Genomic DNA, 26,185 nt, shown 5'->3' on the forward strand with positions numbered 1-26,185 from the left:
TATATCCGCGCTCCATGAATCCCTTCAAAACAAATGTGATCTACTTACGTTTGTTTGTTTTTTAATGGAATTTTTTTACTCTCATTATATAAAAAAAGACATGATATTACATATTAAATTACATTATGTTATATATTGTTTAGTGTAGACGGTGTTTTCTTTCATTTGCACCTGTATGAGTAAAATGTGTTTGTGTATTAAGTGTTTGCACATAGTTTTATATTTTATTGAGTTCAAATTTATTTTGTGTTTTGTTGTTTTGTGTTGTGATGATAACGGAACATTTGCTTTCTGTGTGAACATTTATTCCTGGTTAGTGCATTGTCTTCACATTAACGAGAGAAAGTATAATGTATTAGATCAAAGAGAGTCACTGCAGGTAAGCAGGGAAAAAGGAAAAAAAAAGGACATATGTCTTAAGGCTTACACTACATTTTTCTGGTTGTTTTTCAATATTGCTGATATAGAATGCAACAGGACCTTGTTAATACACACACCAACAACATCAATGGAGATATTTTTCTTGGATAATATCTATTATCAAAGTCTAGGTCGTAGTTGAGCGAGTGGTTCAATATTTGAATCAAGCAGCTCAACACACTTCATTTTGTCACATTTCGTTTGCCAGATGGCCCAAGCTTTGTCGATCAAAATGTAGCAAGTGCCAGCCTTCCTTGACAGTGAGATCCTGAGCTCCTCTGGCGGCGTAGAAATTTAGCGAGGGAGTGTTCCAGTCCAACACGTTTAACTCTACTCCTGCACACTGCTTCTCTTCAGCTACCTGCACAAACGTGCCAATGCTTGAGTTGACCACACACCGCAGCACAGAACTCGAAGTTCGTTGTATTCTTTTCATTGTCTGACACTTTCCGTGTGTCTTCTTTGACACACTTACCTTAGCAACATTGCTCAGCAAACTTTTTCCAATGCCAAATCCTGATGTATATAAAAAAGGGGAAGGAGAGAATATTTCAGTCCAAAACTCAAAGCATCACAAAAAAGAAAAAAAAAAAAACATTATTGCCTCCCTCTATACACGTGATCTTTACAAAACAAAAAGTTTCTTAATGAGCGCTGTTGAATACTTAAAACAGCTTTTACTTTGAAAGTCACAAAACACAGCATAGCTGCTCTAATAACCACATCATCCTTCTCACTATGTATGCAATACCAACAGCTGCCAGAGGTTCGATTTTATTGATAAATGTTTACCTCTGAATTCTGGCATCACATACAAATCCTCCAAATACATCGAGCGCCCATTCCATGAGCAGTAGATGTAAAAGTAAAGGGCATAACCGACAACCGTGAACCCTAAAACAGCAAAAAGAGACTATCAGCAAAACCGGTAGATCATAGAAATTATAATGCGCAAACAAACTCTTGTACAAATACCAGCTTTTTCGTCTATAAAGAATGACAACTCGATAAGTTCTTTCAACAATTTTTCCATCATGAATGTAAGCTATAACTTGTACAAGTCCATTTCATTTTATTTTTTTTTAAAGAGGTGAATTAAAGATAAGAAAAAGCAATAATGTGTTTGCACTAGTATGCACACCTCTTAACTGGAGAGAAAAAGCCATTTAAATACGACTGAAAATTATGTAGGCTTGTCTGTAAGAGACTGGGGAAACCGAAAACTGCACAGATAGCATGAGAAGACGAAAAGGGATGGAAACATTTTACCTTCTTTAGATTTCTGCTCATCTGGTACCTCTGCGACCAGGCATTCAAACAGGGGATTATGACCAAAACCATCACGTTGCAATTCTAAGGTTTAAATAATAATAATAAAAATAAATGCATGAATAATCAAAACAAATCATTACTGGAAGCTAATAATAATGTGCAACGTTGTATTCTTATACTATTAATTGCAATATTACCCTCGCATGACAGCTTCACTTGATCTGACATCTTGTCATGAACTGCCAAGTCCTGAAAAAAAAAAAAATTAAAAATCTTTACATTTTGTTGAAGGTGCCGAGAACTTTTATTTTTTCATTTTATATGCATATTGGTACACCACTAAATGACCAGTGAATGACTTACCTTGATCAGTCTCGTTATGTCTTTGCAGTCTACTCGGGTGGCGGCACGTATGTTAAAGTTCATGTTTGCAATCAAAGTTACTTCCGTCCACGTTAAGAACTATGCAAAATATGAAGGACGCATATCCGCTTTTCAAAATATATTCGTTTGATTAGAAGAAGATTTTGCAAACCTGCACCAAAAGCTCCACGCTAAAGAGGCATACGTTTCTCAATTTCAACAGGAAAATGTACGTTGGAGTTTATTTTTCCACAAATTGACATTCATATGTATGCATTTCATCATCAAAAACACTTAAGAAATTAACTGATTCAGACTTTGAGTATCAAAGCGTAGTGTGTGCCAATCATCCCTGACAGTGATGTCCTGAGCTCCTTTTCCAGCGTAGAAGGCTCGCGATTGGGTGTTTTGGCCTAACACGTTCAATTCCAACTGCACACATTGTTTTTCCCTCGCAACCTGCACAAAAGTGGCAATTCGTCAAAAAAATTTTTTAAAAAATGCGAAAACCAGTGATCTTTTCTTCATCCGAAAATAGGTTACCTTAGCGACGGTGCCCAGCAGTTTTTTTCCAATGCCAATCCCTAACATAAAAAAAAAAATCACAAAGTAGTTAGAGCTCAAATATTTTATTTTCAAAACGGTGTAATATGCCACAGTATTGTACGAATACAAAATTAGGCAGATTTAAAGTTGAAGAAAATACCTCTGAATTCAGGCATGACATACAAATCTTCCAAATAAACGCTGCGTCCCTTCCACGTGCTGTATGAGAAAAAGTAAAGGGCAAGACCAACCGTTTTGAATCCTAGAGGGACAAGGAGATAGTATCACAAACAAGAAATGAAGCGGCTACTTTTTCATCTATAGCGAACCCCCACATATTCACTGTTTAGTGTTTGCAAACTGCTCCATTATTTGAGTCAAAAAGAAAACTCACCTGTTTGCTGTTTTTGTGCAAAGCAGTAATTAGTTTCCCCCCACTTTGGTATCTGCACGTCGAAGCGCTATAATATTAAAATGGCGACGAGTGCTTTCATTGAAATAAAACTAGTGCTCTACTGTCATCTTATGGCAACTACTATACGGCCCAATTGTCAAATATACGGCCCGCGGGCGGGTTCTGGTCGGCCAACAGGTTTAATGTCGCTCGGGGCTTGATGGTGTCCCCCGTGAATAGCAGGGGTTCACTGTATTTGCACAAGATGACCAGGAAAACCTTTGACCTTGTTTGGACCTGTGCTCATCGGGAACTTCTGCCACAAGCGTTTCAAACCAGGGATTCTGGCCCAAAGCGTCCCGTTCCAGTTCTACGGCGAAAAGCATTCATCGTAAGCAGACAATGAGTGGTTGTGCTGGCTTTTTATTTCTATAATGAGGGGTACTTGAAGTCACCTCAGGGATTTCATGAAATTGTAATCAGGCATATTGAACTGAACTAAGCTAAAATGTATTATTCTTGACTTTTTTTTTTTTAATGTATGCCTATACCATTGTTAAGTGTTTTTGCAAATGCACAATTTCCTGGAGAAATCTATCTTCTGGAGTTGCTGAATGAAAAAGGCCCAGATCCACCATAACAATTGGGATTCCAGAGCTTATTGAATCAGACACTGCGGGCACAGCACTGTCTTGTGTATTTCTTTTTTTTTTCATCCCAAAATGTTTTGGTTAGTTAAAAAAAAAAAAAATCTTTGACGGGTTACACCACGGAAAAAGGTTGAGAAGCGCTGTACGACGACATGGGTTCAAAGCAAATCAAAAGAGGGCTTATCTTTGGTTACTGATTAATCACTTGATTAAAAGCAGCGGATAAATTTCCATTTGCGTCGAGCTGCGTCTTCCACTTTCATGCTAAGATTTTTCCCATATGAACCGCCGCTCAATTGACGGAATGCTTGCATGAGTCACAGACTGCAGGACCAAAGATCAAGAGGAGTCTAGACCAAAAGACTCCAAATTAAGTCCGAATAAAGTACAGAACGTTTTTCCTTAAAAAAAAAAAACAGTCAGTGTATCATGCGAGAAGAACTGAATGACTGAATGAGGTGGCAAGCGATACCTTCATATGTGACTGTCATTTGGTCCAGCATTTTTTCGTGGCTGGCCAAATCCTGGAAGAAGGAACACACCCAGGCAACGGTTCTCTTCTCATATATACTGAGCATATATATAGGTGGACTCACCCTGAGCAGCCGCCATACGTCTTGACAATCTGCTTTGGTCGCAGGTCGGATAGCAAAGTTCATTATCGCGCCGGTCGTTCTGGGCACCTACCTGAAAGGGTCATGATACCATGTAGACTGCGCGACGAGGGCCAGCCCACAGCAGACAGGTGCAACCTTCAAAATAAAGCTGCCGGATTTGCCGTGGACTCTTTTCATAACATTTGGGCGACGTTTAAACGCTTGAGGAGCATATCATATAAAAAGACATCGCTTGCACATCGCTCCTTGTGAGGCACACACAAAACACACACACACAAACAACTGACTTCTTTGTAACCTTTGTAATCAAAGCAAGAGAAGAGCTTGAGATCACCAGAAGACCCTGCTGCTCTTACCCTCTTTTGCAAAAGATCATTTTGGACTCAGTCTTGGCTTTTCTCAAGTCTCTTATTATTGATAACTCTCACAGTTTGTTTTTTGGTTTGGTTTTAAGTTTTTTTTTTTTATCAGAACAATGGCTTTGCATTCTATTCTCCCAAAATGTTTGTCATTGGGATATTTGTAGCAGAAAGATCATTCAGGATATCAATGCTTCTCTTTGGCCACCTTCATGAGCATAAAAAGAAGCAGGAAAAAGCCCTGAAAGTCCTGTCGTTTTGACTAACACAAAATCAAGTATCCTTTTTATTTTGCATGCCTATATTTTGCTTTAACTCATTGATCGCCCTCTTAGCATGATCAATCTCCACGTGTCTTTGTAGTTGAATATTTGCATTTAAATCAATTTCTTCCCTCCTTGTATGTGATAGTAAGATTCCTAATACCTTTCCTTCCGACCTTAAAAAAAAAAGAAACAAATAGCAGACATGGGTTATTCGGTCATGTGAGTAAGCTGAACAATTACCATTTTTCAGCGTACTATTTATTGTTTAATTTTCCTGAGACACACAAATGAAAAGCATACGAATTCAAATTGAAGACGTTTCTAATATTGTCACATTTCGTTTGCCAGACGCTCCAAGGCTTGTTGATTAAAATGCAGTAAGTGGCAGCCTTCCGTGACAGTGACATCTCGCCCTCCTTTGGCAGCGTAGAATTCCCGCGAAGAAACGTTGCACTCGGATACTTTGCAATGCAACCGCCCACACCCTTTCCTTATGGACACCTGCACAAATACCACAAGGGTTCAAATGGACCGGGCATCCCATATTCTTATCCACAAAGCACAGGCAGTTGATTTGGTTCCTCTCATGAATTGCTATCGTGCTATATTTTAGTATAGAGTAGTTAATCTTTTACTGACTTTCTCTGACTATTTGACCGTTTGTGTTAGTTTGCGCTCTGGTGCTGAGGCTTCAAACATGAGCAGAAAAAAAGGCAGATATGGGGAAATATGGCATGCGTTTCAAGTAACTAATGAATTCAGACCAAATTTGCATCTTTTCTCCGATTGGCTCTTGGCCGGGAAATGCAAGACAGAAGTTTTTTAATTTCCTAATTAAAGACGTTTTTAGTAAGTTCAGGAATACTTTGTTTCACTTGTAGTGTATATGACAGATCAGATTTAGACAAATTTGGGGGAAAATGTTAACGAAACCGTCTTCTATAGTCGTAAAGCAGGCTGTTACTGTATAAATGAGAACAGAGATCCACCATCTCAGAGTCGTGTAAAGCATGATACTGCCATCAAATGGACATGATTAATTGCACTCTCATCCCCTGTATTAAATTTGATGGTGTATTATAGCCTAGGGGCTGAAACCATCTCGTTGCAGTTCTAAAGTCAAAATAAATACATCATCAAAACAATTCACTGCTTTAAAAGCAAAATAAGGTGACACTACTGTATGTCACAATAGCCTATGCTTTAAATTTAGCAATTGCGAAATTGGGGTGTGGCTACCAGCATGGAAAGTATCTGAGATTTAGGTTCTTTGCAATATTAGCAATCTTGAAGACTCAATGGGACGGATTAGAAAAAAAAACAATTACCTTCGCAAGTAATTACGACTTGGTCCAGCATTTTCTCATGAATGGCCAAATCCTGGAAAAAAAAGCAGCACGCACGTTATTTGATGGTTCTGTAGCTGCGTGCATTTTGTGGTGTCTGCATACAGTGTACTGGGCTGCCTGGGAAGCCACGGGACTCACCCTGAGCAGGCGCCATACGTCTTGACAGTCAGCTTCGGTCGCAGCTCGAATGACAACGTTCATGATGCCAGCAGCCGAGTAATCGTTCTGGATAAACTGCACAGACCTGAAACTTTTTATAATACGTCGTGGACAAGTAAGGCCGGCCCACAACTGAATTTGCTGTGTTTGAGATGCTTTTTCTGCCTTGCAGTTAACAACCCTTATTTCGACACAAAATCCATTCTTCAAACAATCATTCACGCATTACGGAGTAAGAATACAAAGTGAAATTTATTTTGGGGTATAAAAAAAAGAGAGCATGAAATCAATGGGAAGAGAGGATGAACGACTGTGACGGACTGCCTCTCGTCAGGCATGAACACATTTACAATTTAGGCGGAGTTTTGCATCCCGGCCCAAAAATAGTCCCGGAAGGCGAAATCTCTCAAAAGCGTCAGTGCGGGGACTGCGCGCTGGCACCGGGGGAATCCGATCGGTCCGTCTTGGCTTCCGGCGTGCCGGAGATGGCCGCGGGGATTCCGCAGTTCTTATTGTCCATGGAGGAGGCTGACGAGGGAAGCGATACCACGATGTACTTCTGCATGGGCCGCGAAGCGGGCAGCGTCGAGCCGCCGCCCGATTCCACTTTGACCAGGGGCTGCAAGGTGGACGTAGCGCCGCCCACCGTGCTGGTAACTGTCGAGGCCGACTGCGAGGAGTTGATGGTGATCACCTGCCGGGGAGGTTGCGCACATATCAATCGAGACTGGGCGCCGTTTCAGAGACAAAAGGAAACATTTGCTTTGTTTTCACAACACTTGCTCGCTTCTCTGCGCAAGACTCTTGAAAGATACGTAAAAATATGCCTTTGGGAGTGAATGAGTGAATTGGGCGCTGCTTTAAATTTGAATCCACGTAAGTGGTGAAGTTATTGAACATTTGGGGAGCATCTCGACTTGACAAGGGGTTCATTTACCTACAGAAGATCTTATCTGAATTTGACTTTTTTGTCCCTTTTCATTTCAAGGTTCCGTACTTTGAAAGTGCATCAATAAGTTTCATTCTTTACATTAGTTACTGGCATCGACATGAATTCAACACACTGGCATTTGCATTAGATTGAGGACACATTATAAGAAAATATGCTTTTGTAAATAAGTGATCGGTGTACTCACTAATGGAGGCGTTTTATTTTCAAATATCATTTGAAGTGCAATGAACGAGAGCATTTAAAAAAAATTGAACTCTCCTTTTGACTTCGAGTTAATGCTGTAAAAAAAAATAAATAAATAAAAATAACGTAGTGTGGAGATTAGTTTTGGCGCCCTCTAGCGTCTTGCGCCCTGAGCATCGACCTACATTATACTGTACTGCCTGAGGGCAAGATTTTGCCCCAAATAATACTCAAATGTAATTTTGGTAAAACTTAAAAGGACCTGCTGCGTTGAGGCGGCTCCCGCACTGGTTCCCATGACGATGTACTTGGTGGCAGGCGGAGATGGTTGTGACGGGGTGCCCGGTCTTGGCGACATCAAGGTGAGAGAGCTCGGGACCTTCACGATGCTGGGAGTGCGAGACCCCGTGGATCCGCTGAGCCCACTTTGCGAGACAGACAGGGTGGGACGAGGCTGCGAGCGGACATGGTGATTTGCGGTGATTATTCACGGCGTTATTTGCGGGCAAACCGATCGCAGACTCGACCATCCGGCGCACCTGTGTGATTGTTAGGGTGGTTCTGTTGACCTGCTGGGCTTGCATGGCGGCTTGTGTCCGAGCCTTCACTACATGGGAGCACAGCATGGGCCCCAGGTAACCGTAGTCGTTCCGATATTGGTCCACGCTGTCTGGCGGAGCTCGAATCTTGGCAATAACGCTGGCGCAGTGTTTCTTGGAAGGCAAACAACATTGTCCAATTTCTACACTTCAGAACAGACATCAAACGTTTTATTGCATTACCAGTAGAAGACTTTGAACGTGGTCTGCCCCAATCTTATCGATGTTGGAGATCAGCGGTCCTTCCATTACAGCTTTGATGCGAGCGCCCTCTACAGCAAGCCGAGGAAGGATCAATGTTTTTATCACCTGTAGGGACAAATGTGACAGGGAGTTGCTGGCGGAACGGAGACCGCGCTGAAGAACGCCTAACAGCAAGCCGGCCAGTGACTCACGTCAGGTCCAAGTTCAGCGAGCCCGGCAATGCAGCCGTACCGCGTCGTCCACTGGGTTTTGTCATCTAACCAACTCTGAAAAGACAAATAAAATTCCAAGCATTAAGCATAGACATGTTTTTGCACTTAAAAAGAAGGATCGGACTGCCGATGAGCAAATTTTGAACAAGTACAGGTATACGGGAAACTTTTAAAAGCAGCCAACAACCGGCTTGCGGTTTGAAATTGCGGCAGTGAGAAAAGTCACCTTAGTAAAAGTCTTGGTGATGCGAGATTGGATGTTGTTGGTGGTGGTGCTAAATGTTTTGCAACTCTGCGCCATGAGGCGAGCGGCAAAGTCCCGTAAAGCCCAGTGGTTGTCAACATCTGGTCTCAAACACAGCTGCTTGCTCACGATGCAAGTCACCACCGCCGGGATAAGCTCGTGCAGCTACGGGGAAGAAAACAAATAAAAGAAGGAACATGTACAGAAAACGATACCAATATCTGATACTTCCCGAGCAATTGTAAAAAGCGCTTCCTTTTACTCACGTATTTCTCCAGGTATAAAGTGGGGTTGTCCATCAGCGCTTTGACCATCCGCATGAGGTAAATCAGCAGGGCCAAGTTGTTTTGCACCACATTAACACGAACCTACGGCGTCATCGAAAAGAGAGCATTTAAACAGGATAGTATGGAAACATGATGAGACCAGTTTTGAAAGACGCTCACCCCTTCTGAAATAAAGGTGCTGAATCGTGGCAGCATCTGATACAGCCCCGGGTCTGTGGCAATACTTTGCAAGGCTTCCTGAATAGCAAAAAAAAAATACAAGCGTGAAAATGGTCAAATGGTTTCACGCCAAGGTACTGACCAACGGAAAGGTACTCACGGCTCTCTTTGCTTCGCACGAGCCGACGCACGCCTCCGTGATCTCTTTGTAGTACAGCTGCTGTTCCACAGAAAGTTCATGGGTACTGCGAGGTTTCAATCTTATGGGACCTTTCTCTTTTCCTGAGACAGACATAGTCATGATTAGGAATAGATTGTTTTCACCAGAACAAATTAGCTTTTTTTCAGAGATGGATGTTCCATTTCTTCCATCCGTCTATTCCCTTCTATTTACTTAGTATGTGGCAATCGGAGCAGTTTTGCTGCATACCTGCTATACAATGACAATAAAGGCATTTGTTTCTATTCTGTATATAAAAAAAAACAAACAGATAATGACCTTTACCATCAGCAGCTGTTGCCCCCTGATTTTTGCCTTGAATGGTACCGTCCTCCTCCTGACCAGGCTTGACAACTTTGAGGGGTTCGGTGGATTCAGCCTTTTGTTGTTCTTTTGGAGCTGCAAAAGTAGCGGATCAGAATTCACTCCTTATCGTGGCCCATGTTTTATAAATAACTTTGCGTTTGAACGCAGTCTGACCTGGTGGCGGATTCTCCGGAATAGAAGGTTGAATCCCCTCAATACTTAACCAGTGGGCTGAAAAAAGTGCAGCACATACCAGAAGACTGATAAAGACCCAACGCAGTAGAAATACAGCCAGCAAAAGCAGTACACATACCTTTAAGTGACACATCCAGCGGTACTCTTGGAAGCGGTGTGTTAATAATATCGCTAAGGTCTACTTCCTTTTCCTCATAGAAATGAAGCTCTCTGCCGCCACCACTCGCAAAACGAAAAGGGATAAACTCTTGCGACTGGAATCCGTACAGGGGCTGCAAAGAGCAAAATTGAAAATGCAACATTTATTCAAGAAGCAATGGTGGGTGGGGGCTAAACAAATGATTTGATTAGTTCCATACAATAGGCATGTTCTTTCTTACCTCCACATTTTTAAGCTTGAGGGCATTATCAATGTCACTGGTGGTTAGTTTACGTCTCTTGCCGTGATGCATAAATTTGAGAGCATCCTTAAAAAAGAGCAACAGCACATGGACACAACATGAGCAAACACAATATAAGTTGTCAAGAGTTACAGCCACACTCGTTTATAGTGTTTTTCCTCAAATTCCTGTGCTGTACCTGTGTAATTTCTTTAATTCTGTAACTGACTTCTTCACTTAGAGCTGTGCAGCTGTCCTCCTGTAACTGGCCCACTCCGACAGACTCAGCCATCGCCTTCATGGACTCTGTTGGGAGGACTACTGAGCACTGCTTCTGGCGCCTTTCCTCCGCCATCACTAGCAAAATGCACAGCGTTTGACAATTTAAAATATTTCATGTGCAAAAATGTATGACTCAGGTCAAATGCAACGTTCACAGAGGCACTGACAGCAACGTATTAATAGGACTTAACAACTCAAATGGATTGCTCAGTACGTGAAATAAGACCTCAAATTATAATCAATTCAAGCATTTAATTGTTAGTAAAAAAATACGTCTGAGGTCTAAAGTTTTCGTAATAAAAAATGTATGCATCGAATGTTCGCAAATGATCAACAGAATATGAAAATAAGTAATAACAAGAGATACTGTGAATGACAGTGTGGGGCAAAAGAAGGCGGGTAAGTCGCTCTAAGGACTCAAGCACCCAAGTACCTCACACACATCAACTCGAACTCAGATAATGCAACTACAATAAATAAAATTGAAAAAATTACATCTGGTGATATGTTGCGTTCATTGCGAAGCTGCAGCAAAGGTGGGGATACAAGTTGTGTTAGCTTGGAAGCTAAGTCACTTAGCTTCAGTAGATGATTTTCAATTACCTGCATTAAACGTTCTCCTCTCGGGGGATACGCGAATTCTGTCACGACAATGAGCACTCAGTGATGAAAGACGCAAAGAGACATATAGGGCAAAGCTAACCGTTTGCTGCAATACCCCATACTTAATCAAAATAAACAAGCGGACCGAGGAGACAGATAGGTACGTCCATTCGTAACCGAGCGCTGTTGTTCCGTCGCCATTTTGAGATAACTTCCGGTAGCGTTGTGTTATCGCGAGACTACCGTAATGAAATTTTAATGTTAGAAAACATTTTTATTCTCCTCATGATATTTATTTCTTTGTTAAATAGCTATATATATATATCGAAACAACCATTCTCGTCAAGTATGTTTTTCATATGCATTAGAACCTTGCCTCCGTTGATTGCGGAACATTGATCAGTATTTATATTTACAGGGAGCACTTTAGCGGTTGCAACACGGACGCAAGTAAGGAGCGAGGAAGGACGTGTTTTGGTTGAATCATGTACAGATTCATATCCCGCACATTGCACGCTGGTTTTAAGTCACCGGGAAACAAATTTGGCTCGCCTATCGTTCTTGATTGTGACACAGCTACAGTTCCGATTTTAAGGTGAGTTGCTTTTCGTTCTCCTGATTTTGGACAGTACCTTCATAATAATATGTTGTATTATAAGCCGTTGATTCGCGTCTGCATTAATGAAATATAGAATGTTTTTAGTTCTACACAACATTTGCAATGCGTATGCATCTAAATTACTTATTGATGACCTCGCACGCTGTGACTTGTGACGTCACTGCTCCGCTCTTCTAGGACAACCGGTGTTTGCACGGCAAAATACCTAAGCAGAAGCTCAGCCAAATTAGGGGAAAATACGCACGACTCCAACAATGCAGATAAAGGGCCCGACTCCTCAGAAAGCCAAACAATGAATAAACAACCAACTGCAGATTCCGGTGAGGTCAACAAACATGATGAGCCAGAACACAAAGACAATATGAAGAAGATGGATGACACTAAGGCAAAAGGAGTTTCACCTGTGGCAGCCAAGAGCGGGAAGGAGAATCTTCTTGATCTTCTGGGAGCAATGAGGGTGGATGTCACCAGCAAGAGGAGGTTGAAAAATGTCAAGGTCAAGGAAAGTGTCTCCCAAACAAAGTCCAAACCAGCCGGTATGGAGAGTGCCATTAGCATGTTCCAAAAGGCTTCAGATGAGGCATCAGCTCAGACGTGAGGGTGTTTTTTTTTTTTTTTTTTATCACATTCTAAACTGTTCTTTACTTTACTTGTCTTGATCACAGCGGCAAATTGGACACGTATTTGTTTCTTCACAAACTGTGTCTTTCTTGTTCTTTAGTCGCGCTCTGGATCCAGAACTGCTTGCAGCTGCTTCCGCTGCCGCGTCCACTCTTCCAAACCGCGTCCGGGCAGAGTCTGAACTGCTCAGGCAACTGAGGCGGCACGAGGCCATCACAGAGGCTCACAAAAAGGCCGACATTAACAGCCTGGGGTGTGTTATTGAACCAACAAAAATGTGTTATCCATGTTCATGTACTGGAAGAAGTGAATTTAAGATAAAGCCACGTAATAATGAGATGGACTGTCAGGATAAATGATTTGTAAAAGATTTTCATGAAACAAAGACTCAAATTTATTTTGGTAATGTAGGTCAGTTAGTTGGACACTTAGCTCTCAATATTTTTTTAGGAAAATTATAGCTGACATGAAAGTGGGAAGGAATTCCAATCGACAGAACGCTTGGCCAGCCAATCAGATCCGTTTCGATGACGATGGGCGGGGCTACACACATGATCGAGGAGTCACTGCGGAGCTGGACAGCGTTCGAAGAAAGTAAGTTCTGGTTTGGGATTGATGCTGTCTTCAAGTGAAGCGGATGTTTGTCATTACTTTTTTTTTTTTAAGGAGGAACCTGTTTGCAGGGAGGAGACTCAATATCTTCTCTTCCTCCACTGATGAAGATAGAGTGGATACCGCAGTTGGTAATTTCTTATGTGACTTACTCTCGCATATGGCGACCACGCGTTGAGGTCATGGTTCCAAAACAGAACCTCTTGACTGTGAGGCAGACATGCTCATCACTAGGGTACCGTGCTGCATCCGAATGTCTTTGATTTTTATGGATTTTTTTCACACGATGCCGCGTTTTAGCTCGACCCACCCTGTGGGACGTCGACTTTGCAAATCAGCTGTCTTCTTCTGCTAACCAAATGCCCCGCAACGCCCTTGAGGAAATGATCCAGTGGACCAAAGAGGGGAAACTTTGGCAGTACCCAATTGACAATGAAGCAGGTGAGCCAATAAGTGAGGCTGCTGTGCAGGCGAAACAACGAATGAGCGTGCTCTTTGCTTTCGTCAGGCCTCGAGGAGGAAGCCGGCGTCCCTTTTCATGAGCACGTCTTCCTGGAGAAACACCTGGAAGAGGGGTTCCCCAGGCAAGGGCCCATACGACACTTTATGGAACTTGTGGTGACCGGTTTGTCCAAAAACCCCTATTTGACCGTCCAAGAGAAGAAAGAGCACATTTCCTGGTTCAGAGACTACTTTCATCAAAAACACGAAGTTCTCAAAGAAGCTGAGGTTTACCTCGGTTAATTGTGAAACGTGATGTAAGTTAAACCTCTCTGAAACAAGGAGAAAGGACCATTTCCTCTTTTGGCAGAGTGGAAAAAAAATGCAGAAAGTCAATGAAATGTAACAGCTCTTACATGTAATGAATGGGAAAATGTGGGTGGTGAAGCGTCCTTATTGCCAAGAACATTTAGTCTGAAATCCTCGTTTATTTGTTTATTTAATTCACCTTATGTATAGAGCTACATCACCAATATTTATGAAAGGTAAGAGTCTAAAACAGTTCCGCAAAGGGAAGACTGTCGTGTGACAGTAGTGCAGAAGGAGCATTCAGATTAAGCTCTTTCCAGTTGTAGTGGTAACATCATTAAAACAACACGGTTAATGGATGTTTGCTGCTTATATGTGAATGGGATCATTTGGGTGAAGCCCGGTGTTTAAGGAGCTGTTGAGAAGCGTCTGTCATTTTGATTGATGATGTTTTTCTTGGCTTGCGGTGAAGTAGGTTTATGTTGGACCCCGGCTCTTTTACAGTACAAGTTTAAATAGAGCTCGAACCCCGTGGCCTTTCCGAGGAAGTGCTCTCCAAGCGAAGGACATATGAACAATGAGGTTTTTAGTGGTCACTCTCTGCTTTAGTCATTGTCCGAGAAAGCTTGCATAAGGGGGAGCTTGACATTTGAAAACATTGCCGCTTCCACATTTTGTTCACTTTTCCTTAAACATGCGCATGAGTGGCATGGTCATGTGTTGGCAACTCGGGTAATTGCGGGGGCAAATTTGCCTGTTTGTTTATACACCTGGGCCTACGAGTGACGACTGTAAAAAGGTTGCAGCGGTGCAATCGAGTCGAACCGCCAGGGGGCGGCATCGACAAAAGTGAGCATCTCAACGGATTCCGTTTTGAGTACGGACGAACTGGGCGACGTTACTAACTGCGTCGATCAACGATTTAAAAAGGTCGATTTGTGGCAATAAATCGAAAACTAAAATATTTTGGGCAGTAAGTGTAAGAGCAGTCGTGGAAGTACAGTAACGTCCTGCGGGCACTGCTGACATCGTCCGCTTTCATACTTCGATTTCGGAGATGAATTCAAAGTTTCCACTACCGCCGCTCTCTTTTTATGGTTGCAATCGTCCTTTATTTTCACGCGACGCTTCTTCACACGAGGAGGAATCCTCGTTTGGCTAAATGAGCGAGCATGTGACAGGACGCGAAGCCTTCGCGTGTTCACGTGGGCAGAGCTTGACGCTTGACAATTCGAAGGCGGCCAGGGGAGGAGGATGCCACGGACGTCACATGGCACGCTTTAAAACAAGCGAGTCGAGCTCGTGCGCGACCTCGCGTCTATTCTGACTTGATGTCGGAGCGCATGCGCGCGACATGGCCGAGGCTCAGCCGCTGCAAGTAGACCCGGACTTCGAGCCCCTGAGCCGGCCGCGCTCTTGCACCTGGCCGTTGCCGGAGCCGATCGAGGCCCCCGGCTCCGGCTCCGGCGCGTGCTCCCCGGCCCCGTCGGCGGCAAACGGCCACTTCGCGCCCGGTCACAACCTGCGCTTGTTGCAGGATGACTTGGCGGGGGCGCACCTCCGGCTGCACCTGCAGCAGCAGCCGCCGCCTCGGCTAGCGCCCCAGCAACAGGTGGCCCCTTCCCCTCCTCCTCCTCTCCAGCAGAGGAAGACCAGCTCGTCCCGCCGCAACGCTTGGGGCAACATGTCCTACGCTGACCTCATCACCAGGGCCATCGAGAGCTCCCCGGAGAAGAGACTCACCCTGTCTCAGATTTACGACTGGATGGTCAACAGTGTCCCCTACTTCAAGGATAAAGGAGACAGCAACAGCTCCGCGGGCTGGAAGGTAAGTGGCGGAATTGGGATAGGCAACCACCTGGCAATTTAAGGCCTTGTTTTGACAGTACGTCCGGTGCTGGTCATCTGGTTTTCAAACATGCCTGGGCCTCGCACTATAGGCGATCCTTCATTGTGCATGTGGTCACGGTGTTGGTGACCCCCGCTCTAAAACTCATCATAGCCCATGGACTGCATGGAGGAAAATCCATTTTCAAATCATCCTCAAAACAGTGTCAGTTATGCTGTATATATCGATTTTTGCCTGCAGGCATCTACTCTAAACATTGTGGACAAGTAAAAGAAAGATAAAATAACTGCCTTTTTGGTCCCCTGTGTAACACAATATAGCATATTTCATCAAGTCGAATGAAATAAATGGACATTTTCTATTCTCTTTTACCCATTCATAAAATACTTCTTTTGTATAGAACACATAAGATGAACCAAAAAGAAAGAAATACAATGGAAGGCATATATCAAGAAGGAAAACACCCCAATCAAAATCTGTGCATGTGCAACGTCTTTTCAATGAGTACAGTGAAGCGCAAAGAAAACAAACGGATCGAATGATCCTGTAGTGTCTCAATTTAGACATTGGTTGGTACCCCCGAAATGACACACGTCAGAAGTTGAAAACTCACAGACATGCCACATCGAATACTAAAGCACTGCGTTCTAAGTGCTGAGCCGTCAATAAAGTAAGTTTAAAAATTAATACAAAATTAATTATAAGACAACACGGAGCAAAGCTCTAAATCTTTTCAGGCGATCAAAGAACTTTACCTGCACTGATCAGTAGTAGAACAAAGCTAGATGCTAACGCTAGTGTGAATGTTGTACTTTGTGTCACTGAATCTTTTTTTTTTTTTTTTTTTTCCCTGAGGGCGTTCAGACAGAACCGCGACTGAGTAAATCCTTTAACATGGAAGGGGCCTTACTAATGAACAGCGGTCTAATGGGTTCAGTCCTATTCATTTTTTCTTTTTTTAATAATCTTGCAGAGTTTTATATATATATAATATATATTTAGCAGGTGTTCATCAATAGCTTCCTACAGTTTTATATCATGCTTGAGTTACATTAGTTCTTCAATAGTATTTTCCAATTGCGCAAACAACCTTTTCATTGTGACAACTCCTCGTGGACCTCATGGTCTCGGGATTTCCACGGTAATTTCTCGTCTGAAAGTATAGGGTGTGAGACGAGGAGATGTCGGGTCAAAGATCGGGTAAAGTGAACGTTGACTCAAGAGGATGAAAATACCCGCAAATGAGAGAAAACCCAAAGTCAACTTCCTTGAACCTGTCCATGTCAGGAAATGCCTTTGCTATCAAATATAGCTTCCATTGTTTAACCCTCTCAGAAGAAAAAAAAAATCATCACGGTTCGTTTTTGCATACATTCACAACTCAATAGCAATGCGTAAGTAAAAATGCAGACAGCGTGCAGCCACGTCTTCAATAATAATACTAATAATTGAGAGCAAGCTCTCAACGGGGGTTTGGTGAGCAGTGCGTCGGAAGGGAAGGGAAGGGGCTGGCACAAGGGGAACAACGTCAAACATCCTCCATTCCTGAGCCCTGTGTTCACATCCTTGCCGAGCTGTCTTCTAGAGTTTCCTCAGCGGATGCTCCAGAGTAAAAAAAGAGGTGCTCTTAATGACGTCACTTCCGCATCCAGCCTAACTCTTATTACCCAAGTTTAACTCATTTGAATCATATCAGCTTGAAATTTTCTACAGCTGACATACAAACATACGTGGAACGCAGATTTGGCTTCATAGTACTTTCTGATTGTCGCCAAAACATTTGTGACGAAATCCTTTTTGTTGTTGTTGAATGTTTACTCATTCACTACCATTGACAGCCGCTATCGACGTTATGGATTCATTTTTACCGGACTAGCGATGCCTTTCCCAGCTACACAAGTCCAAAATTCCATTTTAACCGAACTGAATTTGTTCGCAAAAAAACAAAACTAGTGTTTTAAAAAGAACTAGTAAATGTCGACTTAAAAAAAACAGTCTGTTATAATATTGATCTCAACTCAAAAGCTCTCCACTTAAGCACTCTCGCTCATTGGGCCTTGGAACCGCTCTTAATGGTTATTTTTACACTTTCCTGTTAAAAAAAAAAAAACAAAAAAAACAGGGCAGTCCCCCCCACAATGAACTATGACGCATTTCCTGGCAAGCGGATGGAAAACAGTGCCATGTGTTAACATCCCCGCCCGGCAAAACACGAGGCTCCGCTTTGGAAAAAGAGGAGGAGCCACCTCCCATCCAGACTGTGCGCGTTTTGTCAAAATGCTTTGACTTGCGCTGGTTTTTCTTCCATTTAAACATTTCTTCATGTTGTGCTTTCCGTTATTTCACTGCCGATATTTTGGGCATCACGGAGCGTAATGACAGACAGAGGGCAGGCCGGCGGCGGGATTCTAGCGCCCCGCCCGTAAACGAGCCCAGGATGGAGGGGGCCAAAGCCGCCGCGTCTTAAGCTTCCTGTCGGCCTCGCTTGGCGGCGCTTTGTTTTCCCTCTCAAAGTGGAGATGCTTTTGGCACCTGAGAAGGCCCCTGGCTTCCCCCTCAAGACGTCCCCGGTGCGCCAGTTGGGCTAACCGCCTTGGCTGTGCGGCTATTGTTTGCTCAAATGTGGGGGTTACCCCGGCGTACCCTTTATCCAGCCATCTAATAATTCTCTGCGGAGCGCGTCCTCGTAAGCGCATCGGCAAACAGAAAAATATTCGATGAGATGCATTGTGAACATAAGTAACTAGATGAACTATTTATTGCAGGGCTTTCCCACTCGCTTTAGCTTGTACGCTGTGTCTCTAAATATAAGTGGTGGCAAATGAAAGATTGATTTTCATTCCTTACTTTGAATTGCATGTAGGTTATATCTGTCAGCAAATGTAAACCAGCTGACAGCCTTGTTTTGTTTTTTTTTTCAAGTCAGGTGCAAAACATAACCAATTGCGAACTCGTTCACATGATTTTTACTGGATCTTTTATCTGACCTTTTTGAGTGAAGGACTTATTTACCCTCAGAGTCAACAGCATATTTTATCGGCGTCGATGAGATTTCTATCTATTGTATGCATTCGAGGCCGAGGACATTTGGGGGCGCGGTGCTAATGGAAAGTGGCGTGCTGAATAACTGTCAGCCAATCAGTCTTGGGAATAACAAGGTTAAAAGAGGAGAGGCCCGCCTGGGAACTTAAGAGGCCCGCTGAGAGTTTCGAGTAAGCTCATGAAGAAAGGGAGGCTCAGGGCAGGGCCCCTTTTTTTTTTTTTTTTTTATAAGAACAATCCTGGCTTGAGGGAATGAGGGAAGTACTCAGCTGACTCCGGGGCCTGCATACAGTCCGCTGTCTACCCATGTGTGAGTCTGTGGAATCCCTGGCATGTGCATTGTCTACCAGGCTGTGGCCAACAATGAAATATATCCCTCCCACCCAACATTGGTGTGTTCGCATAAAGAACCTTGCCTAAACCCATTATGCAAAAACGGCATGAGTAACAAGCAACTGAATGGACGCGAATCGCCACGATTGATCAGTCCTGCAACAATATTGAAAGATAAGCCTTGCTATGGAATTTCGAAACGCTTTCTGATTTTGTTCCATTTAGATTACCTGACACGTTTAAAGGGGATATTTACAAAGCAGCATTTGAAGAAGGAACCCAAAAATTTTAGCTTGGGGTGAGCCAATAACGCAACTGCCCTAAACCCTTTTTTTTTTTTCTTGCGTTTTGGGTTGTTGTACGGTAATTTGGTATGTCAGTGACTTTTAAATGCTTATGTTAAAAGACTGGGTCGTCATTAAAAACGAATTTGTTTAAAAAAACTCAATTATGGGTAAAAAAAAGACGATCCAATATTTTGGTCAACTTGACCCAATTTTCTGGGTTCTTTGACACAAAACAAAATGACCCAATTTGTGGGGTTGTATGGTGTAAAGAAGTGCTTCTCAAATAGTGATGTGGGGCCCCTGGGCGGGGGGCAGAGGGGGCCCCCAGGAGAATGTCAGGAGAAATGTAATTGCAATAAAATAAGAGTGATCAAATTTCCGGCATCATTAACAAGGAGAACTTGACTTTCATCCATAAGCACGGAGGGCAAGCACTTGTTGAACGTGAGAACAAAACACAATTTAGAAATCCATTTTTACCGGGCTGTCATGTAAATTTCCATAACCACATTTGGCCCACATGTTATGTCACATATCGCTTCTCGTGGGCCCCACTTTGATGTGGTGCTCCAAGTAGGTCGCCCTGCAGCGTGATGTTGGCTGTTAATGACGTACGTTTCCACGGCTATAAAGAGATGAGACGTTCACAATTTTCTTCTGAAGGGAAGTGCATTCTTTCCCAAAAATAAAAAACACAAGCCATTTACTTATCCACTTTGAACTAATAACTTTAGCTATTGTTTAAGTCCACTTGCTGACAGAAAATGGGGGAAGCGGCAGAAAAATGACAGGAAATGCCTCATCACCAAACAGTAAAATCTCAAAGTGTTGCCAACATGTAATGTTAAAGATCCATTATAACTGGGCCGATAGCAGTTTTTTTTCCTGCTGCCTAGCACAATCGAAAACCCTTGAACTTTTGAGCCTGTGATCGTTTTCTCTGCGTCGTATCTATAATTGGGCCTAGTGCCATATAGTACACCATGCGAAACATCTGCACGTGTGTCCAAATAGGTAGAGACCAGACCTTGTTTGTTTGCTCATCCTGTAACCGTTACTGCAAGGCTCATGCTTGGCTGCGCAAGGAGCTGCAGCTGTGTCACTCAGATTGTTTTCAGGTCCAGTAGGAGGGGCCTCAAGAATTTTTTTTTTTTCTTCTAGTGTGCAGTATATGTACAAGAAGTATTAGAAAGTTAAATTTGGAGCGATACTGAGAATCAGGTACTTTGGCATTTCTGCTGATAGTGGTTTGGTTGACTCTGACTTGTTGAATATTTTGCCATTATGCAGTACCGTGGAGGGGTTTTGCAGCACGGATCTCGAGATCTGGCTCATTTCAGATGGCCTTGCACACGTTTACCCGAGTGGGACGTGTTTGCGTGTGAATAAAGGTGTCCTTTTCACGTGGTGGTCTTGCCATTGAGGTGAGGGGGGTCTCAGACGAGGATTATGCCAGACCGAGGAGAGAATGCCTCTTCTAGGGGAGCGCTCATGCATTCGCTCATCTGTTGTTCCAACCAATCAGAGGCTCCGGAATCGGGCGACATTTTACATTTGAAATACCCCATATACAAAATATGCAGTTTCTGAGTAAATGTACTTGTCCTGAGAACAAATCTACAAAAAATAAGAGAAGCCAATGCTTAAAAATAGTTTTAACTGTCTTAAATAAGTCGGTAGTATCTCCTAAAATGACATTTTTCTCTGTTCCACAGCCTGTAATGACCAAATTGAATCTCGAACAAATGGAATTCAAATCGTATTTCGGGGTATTATTTGTTTCACTGCATTTCAAATGTGTTTTTTTGCATGATAGAAGAAAAAGAAAGCAGATAAGCACATGCTACGCTGGGCTTGACATCATCAAAGAGTTTTCCAAAAGAATAGTTAGCGCAAAGCTAGCTTCGCTCTTCTAATTTCATCCAATAGTTCGCCTCACTCAAATGTCTCACTCTACTTGATGCAAATGGGTTATGCGTATAATCAGAAGAAGACAATTTTTTTTTTCTTGTTTACATCAGTAGGTTTGTCTTCTTGGTCAGCAGTGACAACTTGTTCAACAAATAGTTTATATTTTAACATTAGGTGAGATTTGCATGCCTGTGACTGTGATAAGTCAATTTACATATTAAATCCTGTAATAAAAATGGACCTGCAAGCTTAACTAATCAAGCCTATGCTAGTTGATCCCTTATTATTGTCAAATATGTAGCAGAAAATCAGACAAGTGAAGAAATTTTCCAGCCCAAATGTCCTCTAATTCTGGAATGACCCACTTGTGCTTTCAGAGCAGAAAGCGAGCCTGCGAATGTCTCCTTGTTTGAATCCATACGGAGAGACCCATGTACAGTAGCTTTGTCACTCTCCGCTCCGCATTAGCAGGATATCCTTCCCCGGATGCCCAGTGACTTAAAAGTCAGGCCGAGAAGGAAGTCGAGTTGGAAAGTAGCGCAGCCTACATCCAACCTGTTTGCATATCTTGATGCGGTGTTCGGCGAGCGGGGAACTCAATGACCCCGTCCACACAGCGACAACAAGTTGCTCTCGCGGGCTCCCCTCCCCGTGCGAACCCAAAAACCTCCAGCCTGCTCCCATTTTTCCGCTAGACATGAAAGTCAGTGAAGCAGCTGCGCTTGAGTGTTTCTCGCGCGGTAACACTCATCCAAATGAATAGTTTGAGGATTGGCGTGCGTCCATTTTTCGATTCCAACTATTACAACAGTGCTTCTCAAATGCGGTTACTTGAAGGAGTTTCAGAGGGTACTTGAGATTTTAAATAAAACATCAAACCAGCAGGAATCATTTCAAAATAATTATTCAATTCAATTGTTTCAGGAAAATTTAAGCTCATAAAACAAATTTTATGTTCAGTAGATTATTCAATTTCATTATTTTAAAAAGCCTGATTTTCCCCCATACTAGAATGGTTGGACCCAAATTGTCACATGCCACCTCTCGTCACCTGTCAAGTTAATGGTTTATTTTTGTGATCACATCTTTACTATGATCCCAAAAGTTGAATATTTTTCTGTGGACAAATATTTATTCAGATTTATTTCTTTTTGGGAACAGGTCTGACATTTTATGTTGATTATCTTTTGAGGACAAATATGAATTCATAATTAAGTTAGCGATTTATTTTTGAGACGAGAGCTCTAATGTAACCCCAAAACAGGATGCTTTATGTTTAATATTTTTCTGTAGAAAAATGATTGCGTACACAAAACGTGAGCAATGTGGGCCGAGCAAAAGTAACGCAGGAGCACTTTGAAACTGCACCGATATCAAACTCATTCCCGTACTCATGTTGACTCCCCTTTTTTCTTGTTTTTCCACTTTCATGGAGTGCTTTTGCTGCCAGCAGATGGGTGGGATAGAGATGTGCTGATAAAACTGCACTGACATCACAGGGAAACATACGATCATCACCTCCCGTGAAGAGGGTGGAGAATGACAATCATAACAAATAAGTAGATATTGCCAGTCCCTGTGTGAACGCTGTGTGATCTTGCCAAGAAAAGATGCCAGAGAACACAAATTATTTTAAGGGCTTCACTCTTTGTCAAATTGTCAAGTTATGACAAATCTCTGCCTACTGTGTGTGTGTGTGTGTGTGTGTGTGTGTGTGTATGTATATATATATAATGTATGTATATATAATTTAAAAAATAGCCGATTAATTTGTAATCGATTTTTTTTTTTCTGCCAAAAAGTGGCATTAGCCTATATTGCTCAAGCCTGAATACATATTTATGAAAATGTATTAAGGCCATCTGGAATGTAACCCAATCTCTAGGTGACAGTAAACATATACAAGAGATGTATTGGATAGCTGCGTAACTGCATCATTGCAATGCTTGCCTTTCTTGCAGAACTCCATCCGACACAACCTTTCGCTGCATAGTCGCTTTGTGCGCATTCAGAACGAGGGAACGGGCAAAAGTTCGTGGTGGACGCTGAACCCGGAAGGAGGGAAGAACGGCAAGTCGCCTCGACGCAGAGCCGCCTCCATGGACAACAGCAGCAAGTTCACCAGGAGCCGAGGAAGAGCCACAAAGAAAAAGGTACAGGGGTGCAGAGAGAAAAATAAGATTTTTGTTTTTCATTAAATAAAGAGGGGGCTCTCAAATCCCATGGGCCATAGCCAAATAATACCTGAAGTATTACCTCTCCTTTGGACTTTGATATCAACGTGACATCACTTCATTTGACATCCTTGCGTACAGGAAAACCGTCTTTTTTTAACCCATATTTTTGAAGGACAGGATTCAAAAATCAAAACTCACATCTTGAAATAAGAATTTCAATACTTTTGGGAAACTGAGACTTGTAGCATACTATGACAGCTTGGTCTAAGTAAAAAATGACTTCTAGTAAACTTTACAGCTTAGTTTCTGGGAAAAAAAAAGCCTTCAAAAAACGTTCAAGCGCCACCTCCCCGATATACAGTGCAGGGTGTGCATCTGTGAGTTTTGTGATTTGCGCACATCCAGATGGGTCTCCAGGATGGGGTTGACGCCAGCGCGAGCAGTCCGGCTTCACAATACTCCAAGTGGCCGGGAAGTCCCAGCTCGCTCAGCAACGAGGACTTTGAGCCCTGGAGCCGCTTCAGGACCCGCGCCGGCTCAGACGCCAGCACCCTGAGCGGCCGGCGTTCGCCTTTCCCGGCCGAGCGGTACGACCTCGGGGAGGCCGAGGGTCACCTGATCTACCCCGGGGGCGCTAAGATCGCCCCACCCCTCCCCGGCCTGTCTGAAATGCCCGGATGCCCGGGTGGCCCGGAGATGGTCATCGAGAACTTGGCGGAGAACATGAACCTGCTCTTTCCCAAGAACCCCCGAATGGCCTCGGACTCCTCCGACGTGCTTCGGAGCGCCCCTTATAACTCCTTCCCAGAACGCATGTACGCTCAGGCCGGGATACTAGACTACGGTGCTTCCGAAAAGCAGTACGTCTGCGCCGCCGGTCTCCTGAAAGAGCTGCTGCCCCCGGAAGCAGACGCCAGCGGGAACATGATTGCCTTTAAGGATTCGGCAGTCCCTCTTGCGGGGAGGGCCCGCTGTCCGCCGGCCGACTACGACGGCCGGAACCGAGCGGGGATCCGCAACGGCGCCCGAGCCGCTCTGAGCCTGCCCCTCGGTCACGTAAATCCGCACGCTCCTCCCACAGCACGGGACATGAACGGCTGCACCATGATCCCTCTGAGCGGTCCCTCGGGGGGCCCTCCTCAAATGAGGACACCCGCGCCACTATCCCGGGGTCACCCGGCGGCCTACCGCCGCGGCAACGGCTACGGGGAGCTCCAGCCGCACGCTCATCGCCAAGAGAGGCTGCCCAGCGACCTGGACAACATGTCGCTGGAGAGCTTGGAATGTGACGTCGAGTCTGTCCTCTATGACACACTCATGGACGGCGGGGCGCTGGACTTCAATTTCGAGGCGCCGGCCGGCTCTCAGGCCTTCCCCCAGAGGGTGAAGACCGCCACGCACGGCTGGGTGTCGGGCTAGCTAGTCCTCGCTCACCCTGGGACATAAAAGGATTTGTGATACTCTGCACTGTAGCTATGTTCATTCTTTCAGTGCCATGGACAAGAATTCTCGTTTTAACTTACATTGTGTGCCAAAAACGGGAATTCTCGTCATTTTCTTTTGAAACGACTCCCTTGACTCGTGCGCGTTTCAATATTAAGCCAATCGAGCACTGTAGTGATGAACTGTGACCATCGGATGGCACTGTTGCTCGCGTTAGCGAAAAAAGCCATACATACCGCCTTACATTGTTTGCATAGTCATAATGCAAAATATTCTGTTGGCCTTGAAAAATGAGTGAAAATGCTCAAAAGTCAGCTGGCACTACAGGGGTTGCCTTTTTCAGTCATGCTTAGCACGGAAAGAGTTGTGTGGTGGGCTGTGGGGTCCAACAACTGCTGCAAACATGCTCCCAATTTCCTTGTAAATCAGCTTTATAATGACAATAATGCTTTTCCATTGTATTTGTTACAGATAAATCATGATGACTTTTGGTTGTCATGGTAAAGGAGACTTTACCATTGTTTTTTTATTTAGTTTTATTCAGACTGTTTTATTGGAGCTTTGGGTTAGGGGTAGACGGCGCGATATTTATTTTTATTTTGTTTTACGCTTGTGACTTGTTGGACCTGTCGTCAAATTTAACGCCGTGTGTGTCTTTTCTTTCTTTGGCTTGTATTTATGTCACGAGGAAAGCCATATGGGGGGGTCGCTGTGTAGTGCATTCATTGTCTTCATGAATGCCATAATTCAATCGTGTGGAAGACGCAGTTGTTTGCAAATGCATTTCAGGAACTAGGGGATTTTTTTTTCCTTTTTTATTTTGAAATGAACACTGTACTGGGTCGTTCTTTTTTTCCTGTACATTTTCATTCAATTTTCATTCATTTAAATACACTGTGCCTACAGTATATACACGGTCAGACTTGTACATAATCATTCCTCGAGTAGTTATATCTGTTATGATTATACCCAAATCTTGTACTGTATGTACAATATTGACTTTTTAAATAATGGTTCTCAATTGAAAGTATAGCAGTAAATACATATATGAACAGTAAATACCTCAAAATATTTGACCTCTTAAACTTTGAAGGAATTCTCATGCTCCCGCTGAAATGTTATTAACTTTTTTTGTACACATATATTTTGTTTGCATTTGAATATATCTGAAACTAGTTTTTAGTAGACATCTTTGGAATACAATTTTTATGTTCTGCATTGTATGTTTTATTTCTAAGGGGATTATAGCCATTAGTTTCCATAGCAATTATTTTCTGACAATATAAAGAATAAACTCAAATGTATTGTTTTGTAAACTGA

At 43.2% G+C, this 26,185-nt stretch overlaps 5 protein-coding genes across 6 annotated transcripts; 2 read left to right on the forward strand and 3 right to left on the reverse strand.

Annotated features, from left to right (window-relative positions):
• Nucleotides 1-610: 610 nt before the first annotated feature.
• Nucleotides 611-2,118, reverse strand: LOC148408726 (diamine acetyltransferase 1-like). Its single transcript, XM_088441377.1, has 6 exons — nucleotides 2,056-2,118; nucleotides 1,890-1,941; nucleotides 1,690-1,773; nucleotides 1,213-1,314; nucleotides 896-936; nucleotides 611-781 (listed from the first exon to the last, which is right to left on the reverse strand). Exons 1-6 carry the CDS (start codon nucleotides 2,116-2,118, stop codon nucleotides 611-613), a joined length of 513 nt encoding a protein of 170 aa, XP_088297503.1.
• A 231-nt stretch (nucleotides 2,119-2,349) lies between these two features.
• LOC148408727 (thialysine N-epsilon-acetyltransferase-like) lies at nucleotides 2,350-4,343 on the reverse strand. Its single transcript, XM_088441378.1, has 6 exons — nucleotides 4,242-4,343; nucleotides 4,118-4,169; nucleotides 3,282-3,365; nucleotides 2,762-2,863; nucleotides 2,599-2,639; nucleotides 2,350-2,514 (listed from the first exon to the last, which is right to left on the reverse strand). The coding sequence occupies exons 1-6, from the start codon at nucleotides 4,302-4,304 to the stop codon at nucleotides 2,350-2,352; spliced, it is 507 nt and encodes a 168-aa protein (XP_088297504.1). The 5' UTR covers nucleotides 4,305-4,343.
• A 2,180-nt stretch (nucleotides 4,344-6,523) lies between these two features.
• Nucleotides 6,524-11,419, reverse strand: taf6 (TAF6 RNA polymerase II, TATA box binding protein (TBP)-associated factor). Of its 2 annotated transcripts, none has more exons than XM_088441315.1 (15): nucleotides 11,222-11,419; nucleotides 10,536-10,693; nucleotides 10,337-10,423; nucleotides 10,075-10,228; nucleotides 9,936-9,992; nucleotides 9,741-9,854; nucleotides 9,396-9,517; nucleotides 9,236-9,313; nucleotides 9,056-9,157; nucleotides 8,772-8,954; nucleotides 8,525-8,599; nucleotides 8,313-8,438; nucleotides 8,070-8,243; nucleotides 7,793-7,984; nucleotides 6,524-7,089 (listed from the first exon to the last, which is right to left on the reverse strand). In XM_088441315.1, the coding sequence occupies exons 2-15, from the start codon at nucleotides 10,689-10,691 to the stop codon at nucleotides 6,811-6,813; spliced, it is 1,899 nt and encodes a 632-aa protein (XP_088297441.1). In that variant the 5' UTR covers nucleotides 10,692-10,693; nucleotides 11,222-11,419; the 3' UTR covers nucleotides 6,524-6,810. The 2 variants fall into 2 exon arrangements, with proteins under 2 accessions (XP_088297441.1, XP_088297440.1); XM_088441314.1 differs by having other exon boundaries at nucleotides 6,525-7,089; nucleotides 9,735-9,854.
• A 232-nt stretch (nucleotides 11,420-11,651) lies between these two features.
• Nucleotides 11,652-13,994, forward strand: mrps31 (mitochondrial ribosomal protein S31). Its single transcript, XM_088441131.1, has 7 exons — nucleotides 11,652-11,816; nucleotides 12,018-12,434; nucleotides 12,562-12,714; nucleotides 12,912-13,055; nucleotides 13,128-13,204; nucleotides 13,374-13,514; nucleotides 13,582-13,994. Exons 1-7 carry the CDS (start codon nucleotides 11,707-11,709, stop codon nucleotides 13,815-13,817), a joined length of 1,278 nt encoding a protein of 425 aa, XP_088297257.1. The 5' UTR covers nucleotides 11,652-11,706; the 3' UTR covers nucleotides 13,818-13,994.
• A 457-nt stretch (nucleotides 13,995-14,451) lies between these two features.
• On the forward strand, nucleotides 14,452-26,185 carry LOC148408730 (forkhead box protein O1-B-like). Its single transcript, XM_088440887.1, has 3 exons — nucleotides 14,452-15,651; nucleotides 23,207-23,398; nucleotides 23,828-26,185. The coding sequence occupies exons 1-3, from the start codon at nucleotides 15,178-15,180 to the stop codon at nucleotides 24,839-24,841; spliced, it is 1,680 nt and encodes a 559-aa protein (XP_088297013.1). The 5' UTR covers nucleotides 14,452-15,177; the 3' UTR covers nucleotides 24,842-26,185.

The sequence above is a fragment of the Hippichthys cyanospilos genome, chromosome 18, assembly GCF_059441005.1.
Source record: "Hippichthys cyanospilos isolate Australia breed blue-spotted pipefish chromosome 18, RoL_Hcya_1.0, whole genome shotgun sequence".
Taxonomy (NCBI): Eukaryota; Metazoa; Chordata; class Actinopteri; order Syngnathiformes; family Syngnathidae; genus Hippichthys; species Hippichthys cyanospilos.

What these genes read in the sequence shown, in the direction of transcription:
- LOC148408726 (XM_088441377.1), bottom strand. Translation starts at nt 2,118, where the DNA reads ATGAACTTTAACATACGTGCCGCCACCCGAGTAGACTGCAAAGACATA. An exon ending in ACATAACGAGACTGATCAAG is followed by an intron (nt 1,942 to 2,055) that starts GTAAGTCATTCA and finishes TTTTTTTTTCAG; the next exon opens with GACTTGGCAGTTCATGACAA. An exon ending in TGTGATGCCAGAATTCAGAG is followed by an intron (nt 937 to 1,212) that starts GTAAACATTTAT and finishes TATATACATCAG; the next exon opens with GATTTGGCATTGGAAAAAGT.
- LOC148408727 (XM_088441378.1), bottom strand. Translation starts at nt 4,304, where the DNA reads ATGAACTTTGCTATCCGACCTGCGACCAAAGCAGATTGTCAAGACGTA. An exon ending in AATGACAGTCACATATGAAG is followed by an intron (nt 3,366 to 4,117) that starts GTATCGCTTGCC and finishes TTTTCGCCGTAG; the next exon opens with AACTGGAACGGGACGCTTTG. An exon ending in TGTCATGCCTGAATTCAGAG is followed by an intron (nt 2,640 to 2,761) that starts GTATTTTCTTCA and finishes TTTTTATGTTAG; the next exon opens with GGATTGGCATTGGAAAAAAA.
- taf6 (XM_088441314.1), bottom strand. Translation starts at nt 10,691, where the DNA reads ATGGCGGAGGAAAGGCGCCAGAAGCAGTGCTCAGTAGTCCTCCCAACA. An exon ending in GCACCTTTATTTCAGAAGGG is followed by an intron (nt 9,158 to 9,235) that starts GTGAGCGTCTTT and finishes ATGACGCCGTAG; the next exon opens with GTTCGTGTTAATGTGGTGCA. An exon ending in GAGCCGCCTCAACGCAGCAG is followed by an intron (nt 7,090 to 7,792) that starts GTCCTTTTAAGT and finishes CCTCCCCGGCAG; the next exon opens with GTGATCACCATCAACTCCTC.
- mrps31 (XM_088441131.1), top strand. Translation starts at nt 11,707, where the DNA reads ATGTACAGATTCATATCCCGCACATTGCACGCTGGTTTTAAGTCACCG. An exon ending in CTGGACAGCGTTCGAAGAAA is followed by an intron (nt 13,056 to 13,127) that starts GTAAGTTCTGGT and finishes TTTTTTTTTAAG; the next exon opens with GAGGAACCTGTTTGCAGGGA. An exon ending in CCCAATTGACAATGAAGCAG is followed by an intron (nt 13,515 to 13,581) that starts GTGAGCCAATAA and finishes TGCTTTCGTCAG; the next exon opens with GCCTCGAGGAGGAAGCCGGC.
- LOC148408730 (XM_088440887.1), top strand. Translation starts at nt 15,178, where the DNA reads ATGGCCGAGGCTCAGCCGCTGCAAGTAGACCCGGACTTCGAGCCCCTG. An exon ending in ACAGCTCCGCGGGCTGGAAG is followed by an intron (nt 15,652 to 23,206) that starts GTAAGTGGCGGA and finishes CCTTTCTTGCAG; the next exon opens with AACTCCATCCGACACAACCT. An exon ending in GAAGAGCCACAAAGAAAAAG is followed by an intron (nt 23,399 to 23,827) that starts GTACAGGGGTGC and finishes GCGCACATCCAG; the next exon opens with ATGGGTCTCCAGGATGGGGT.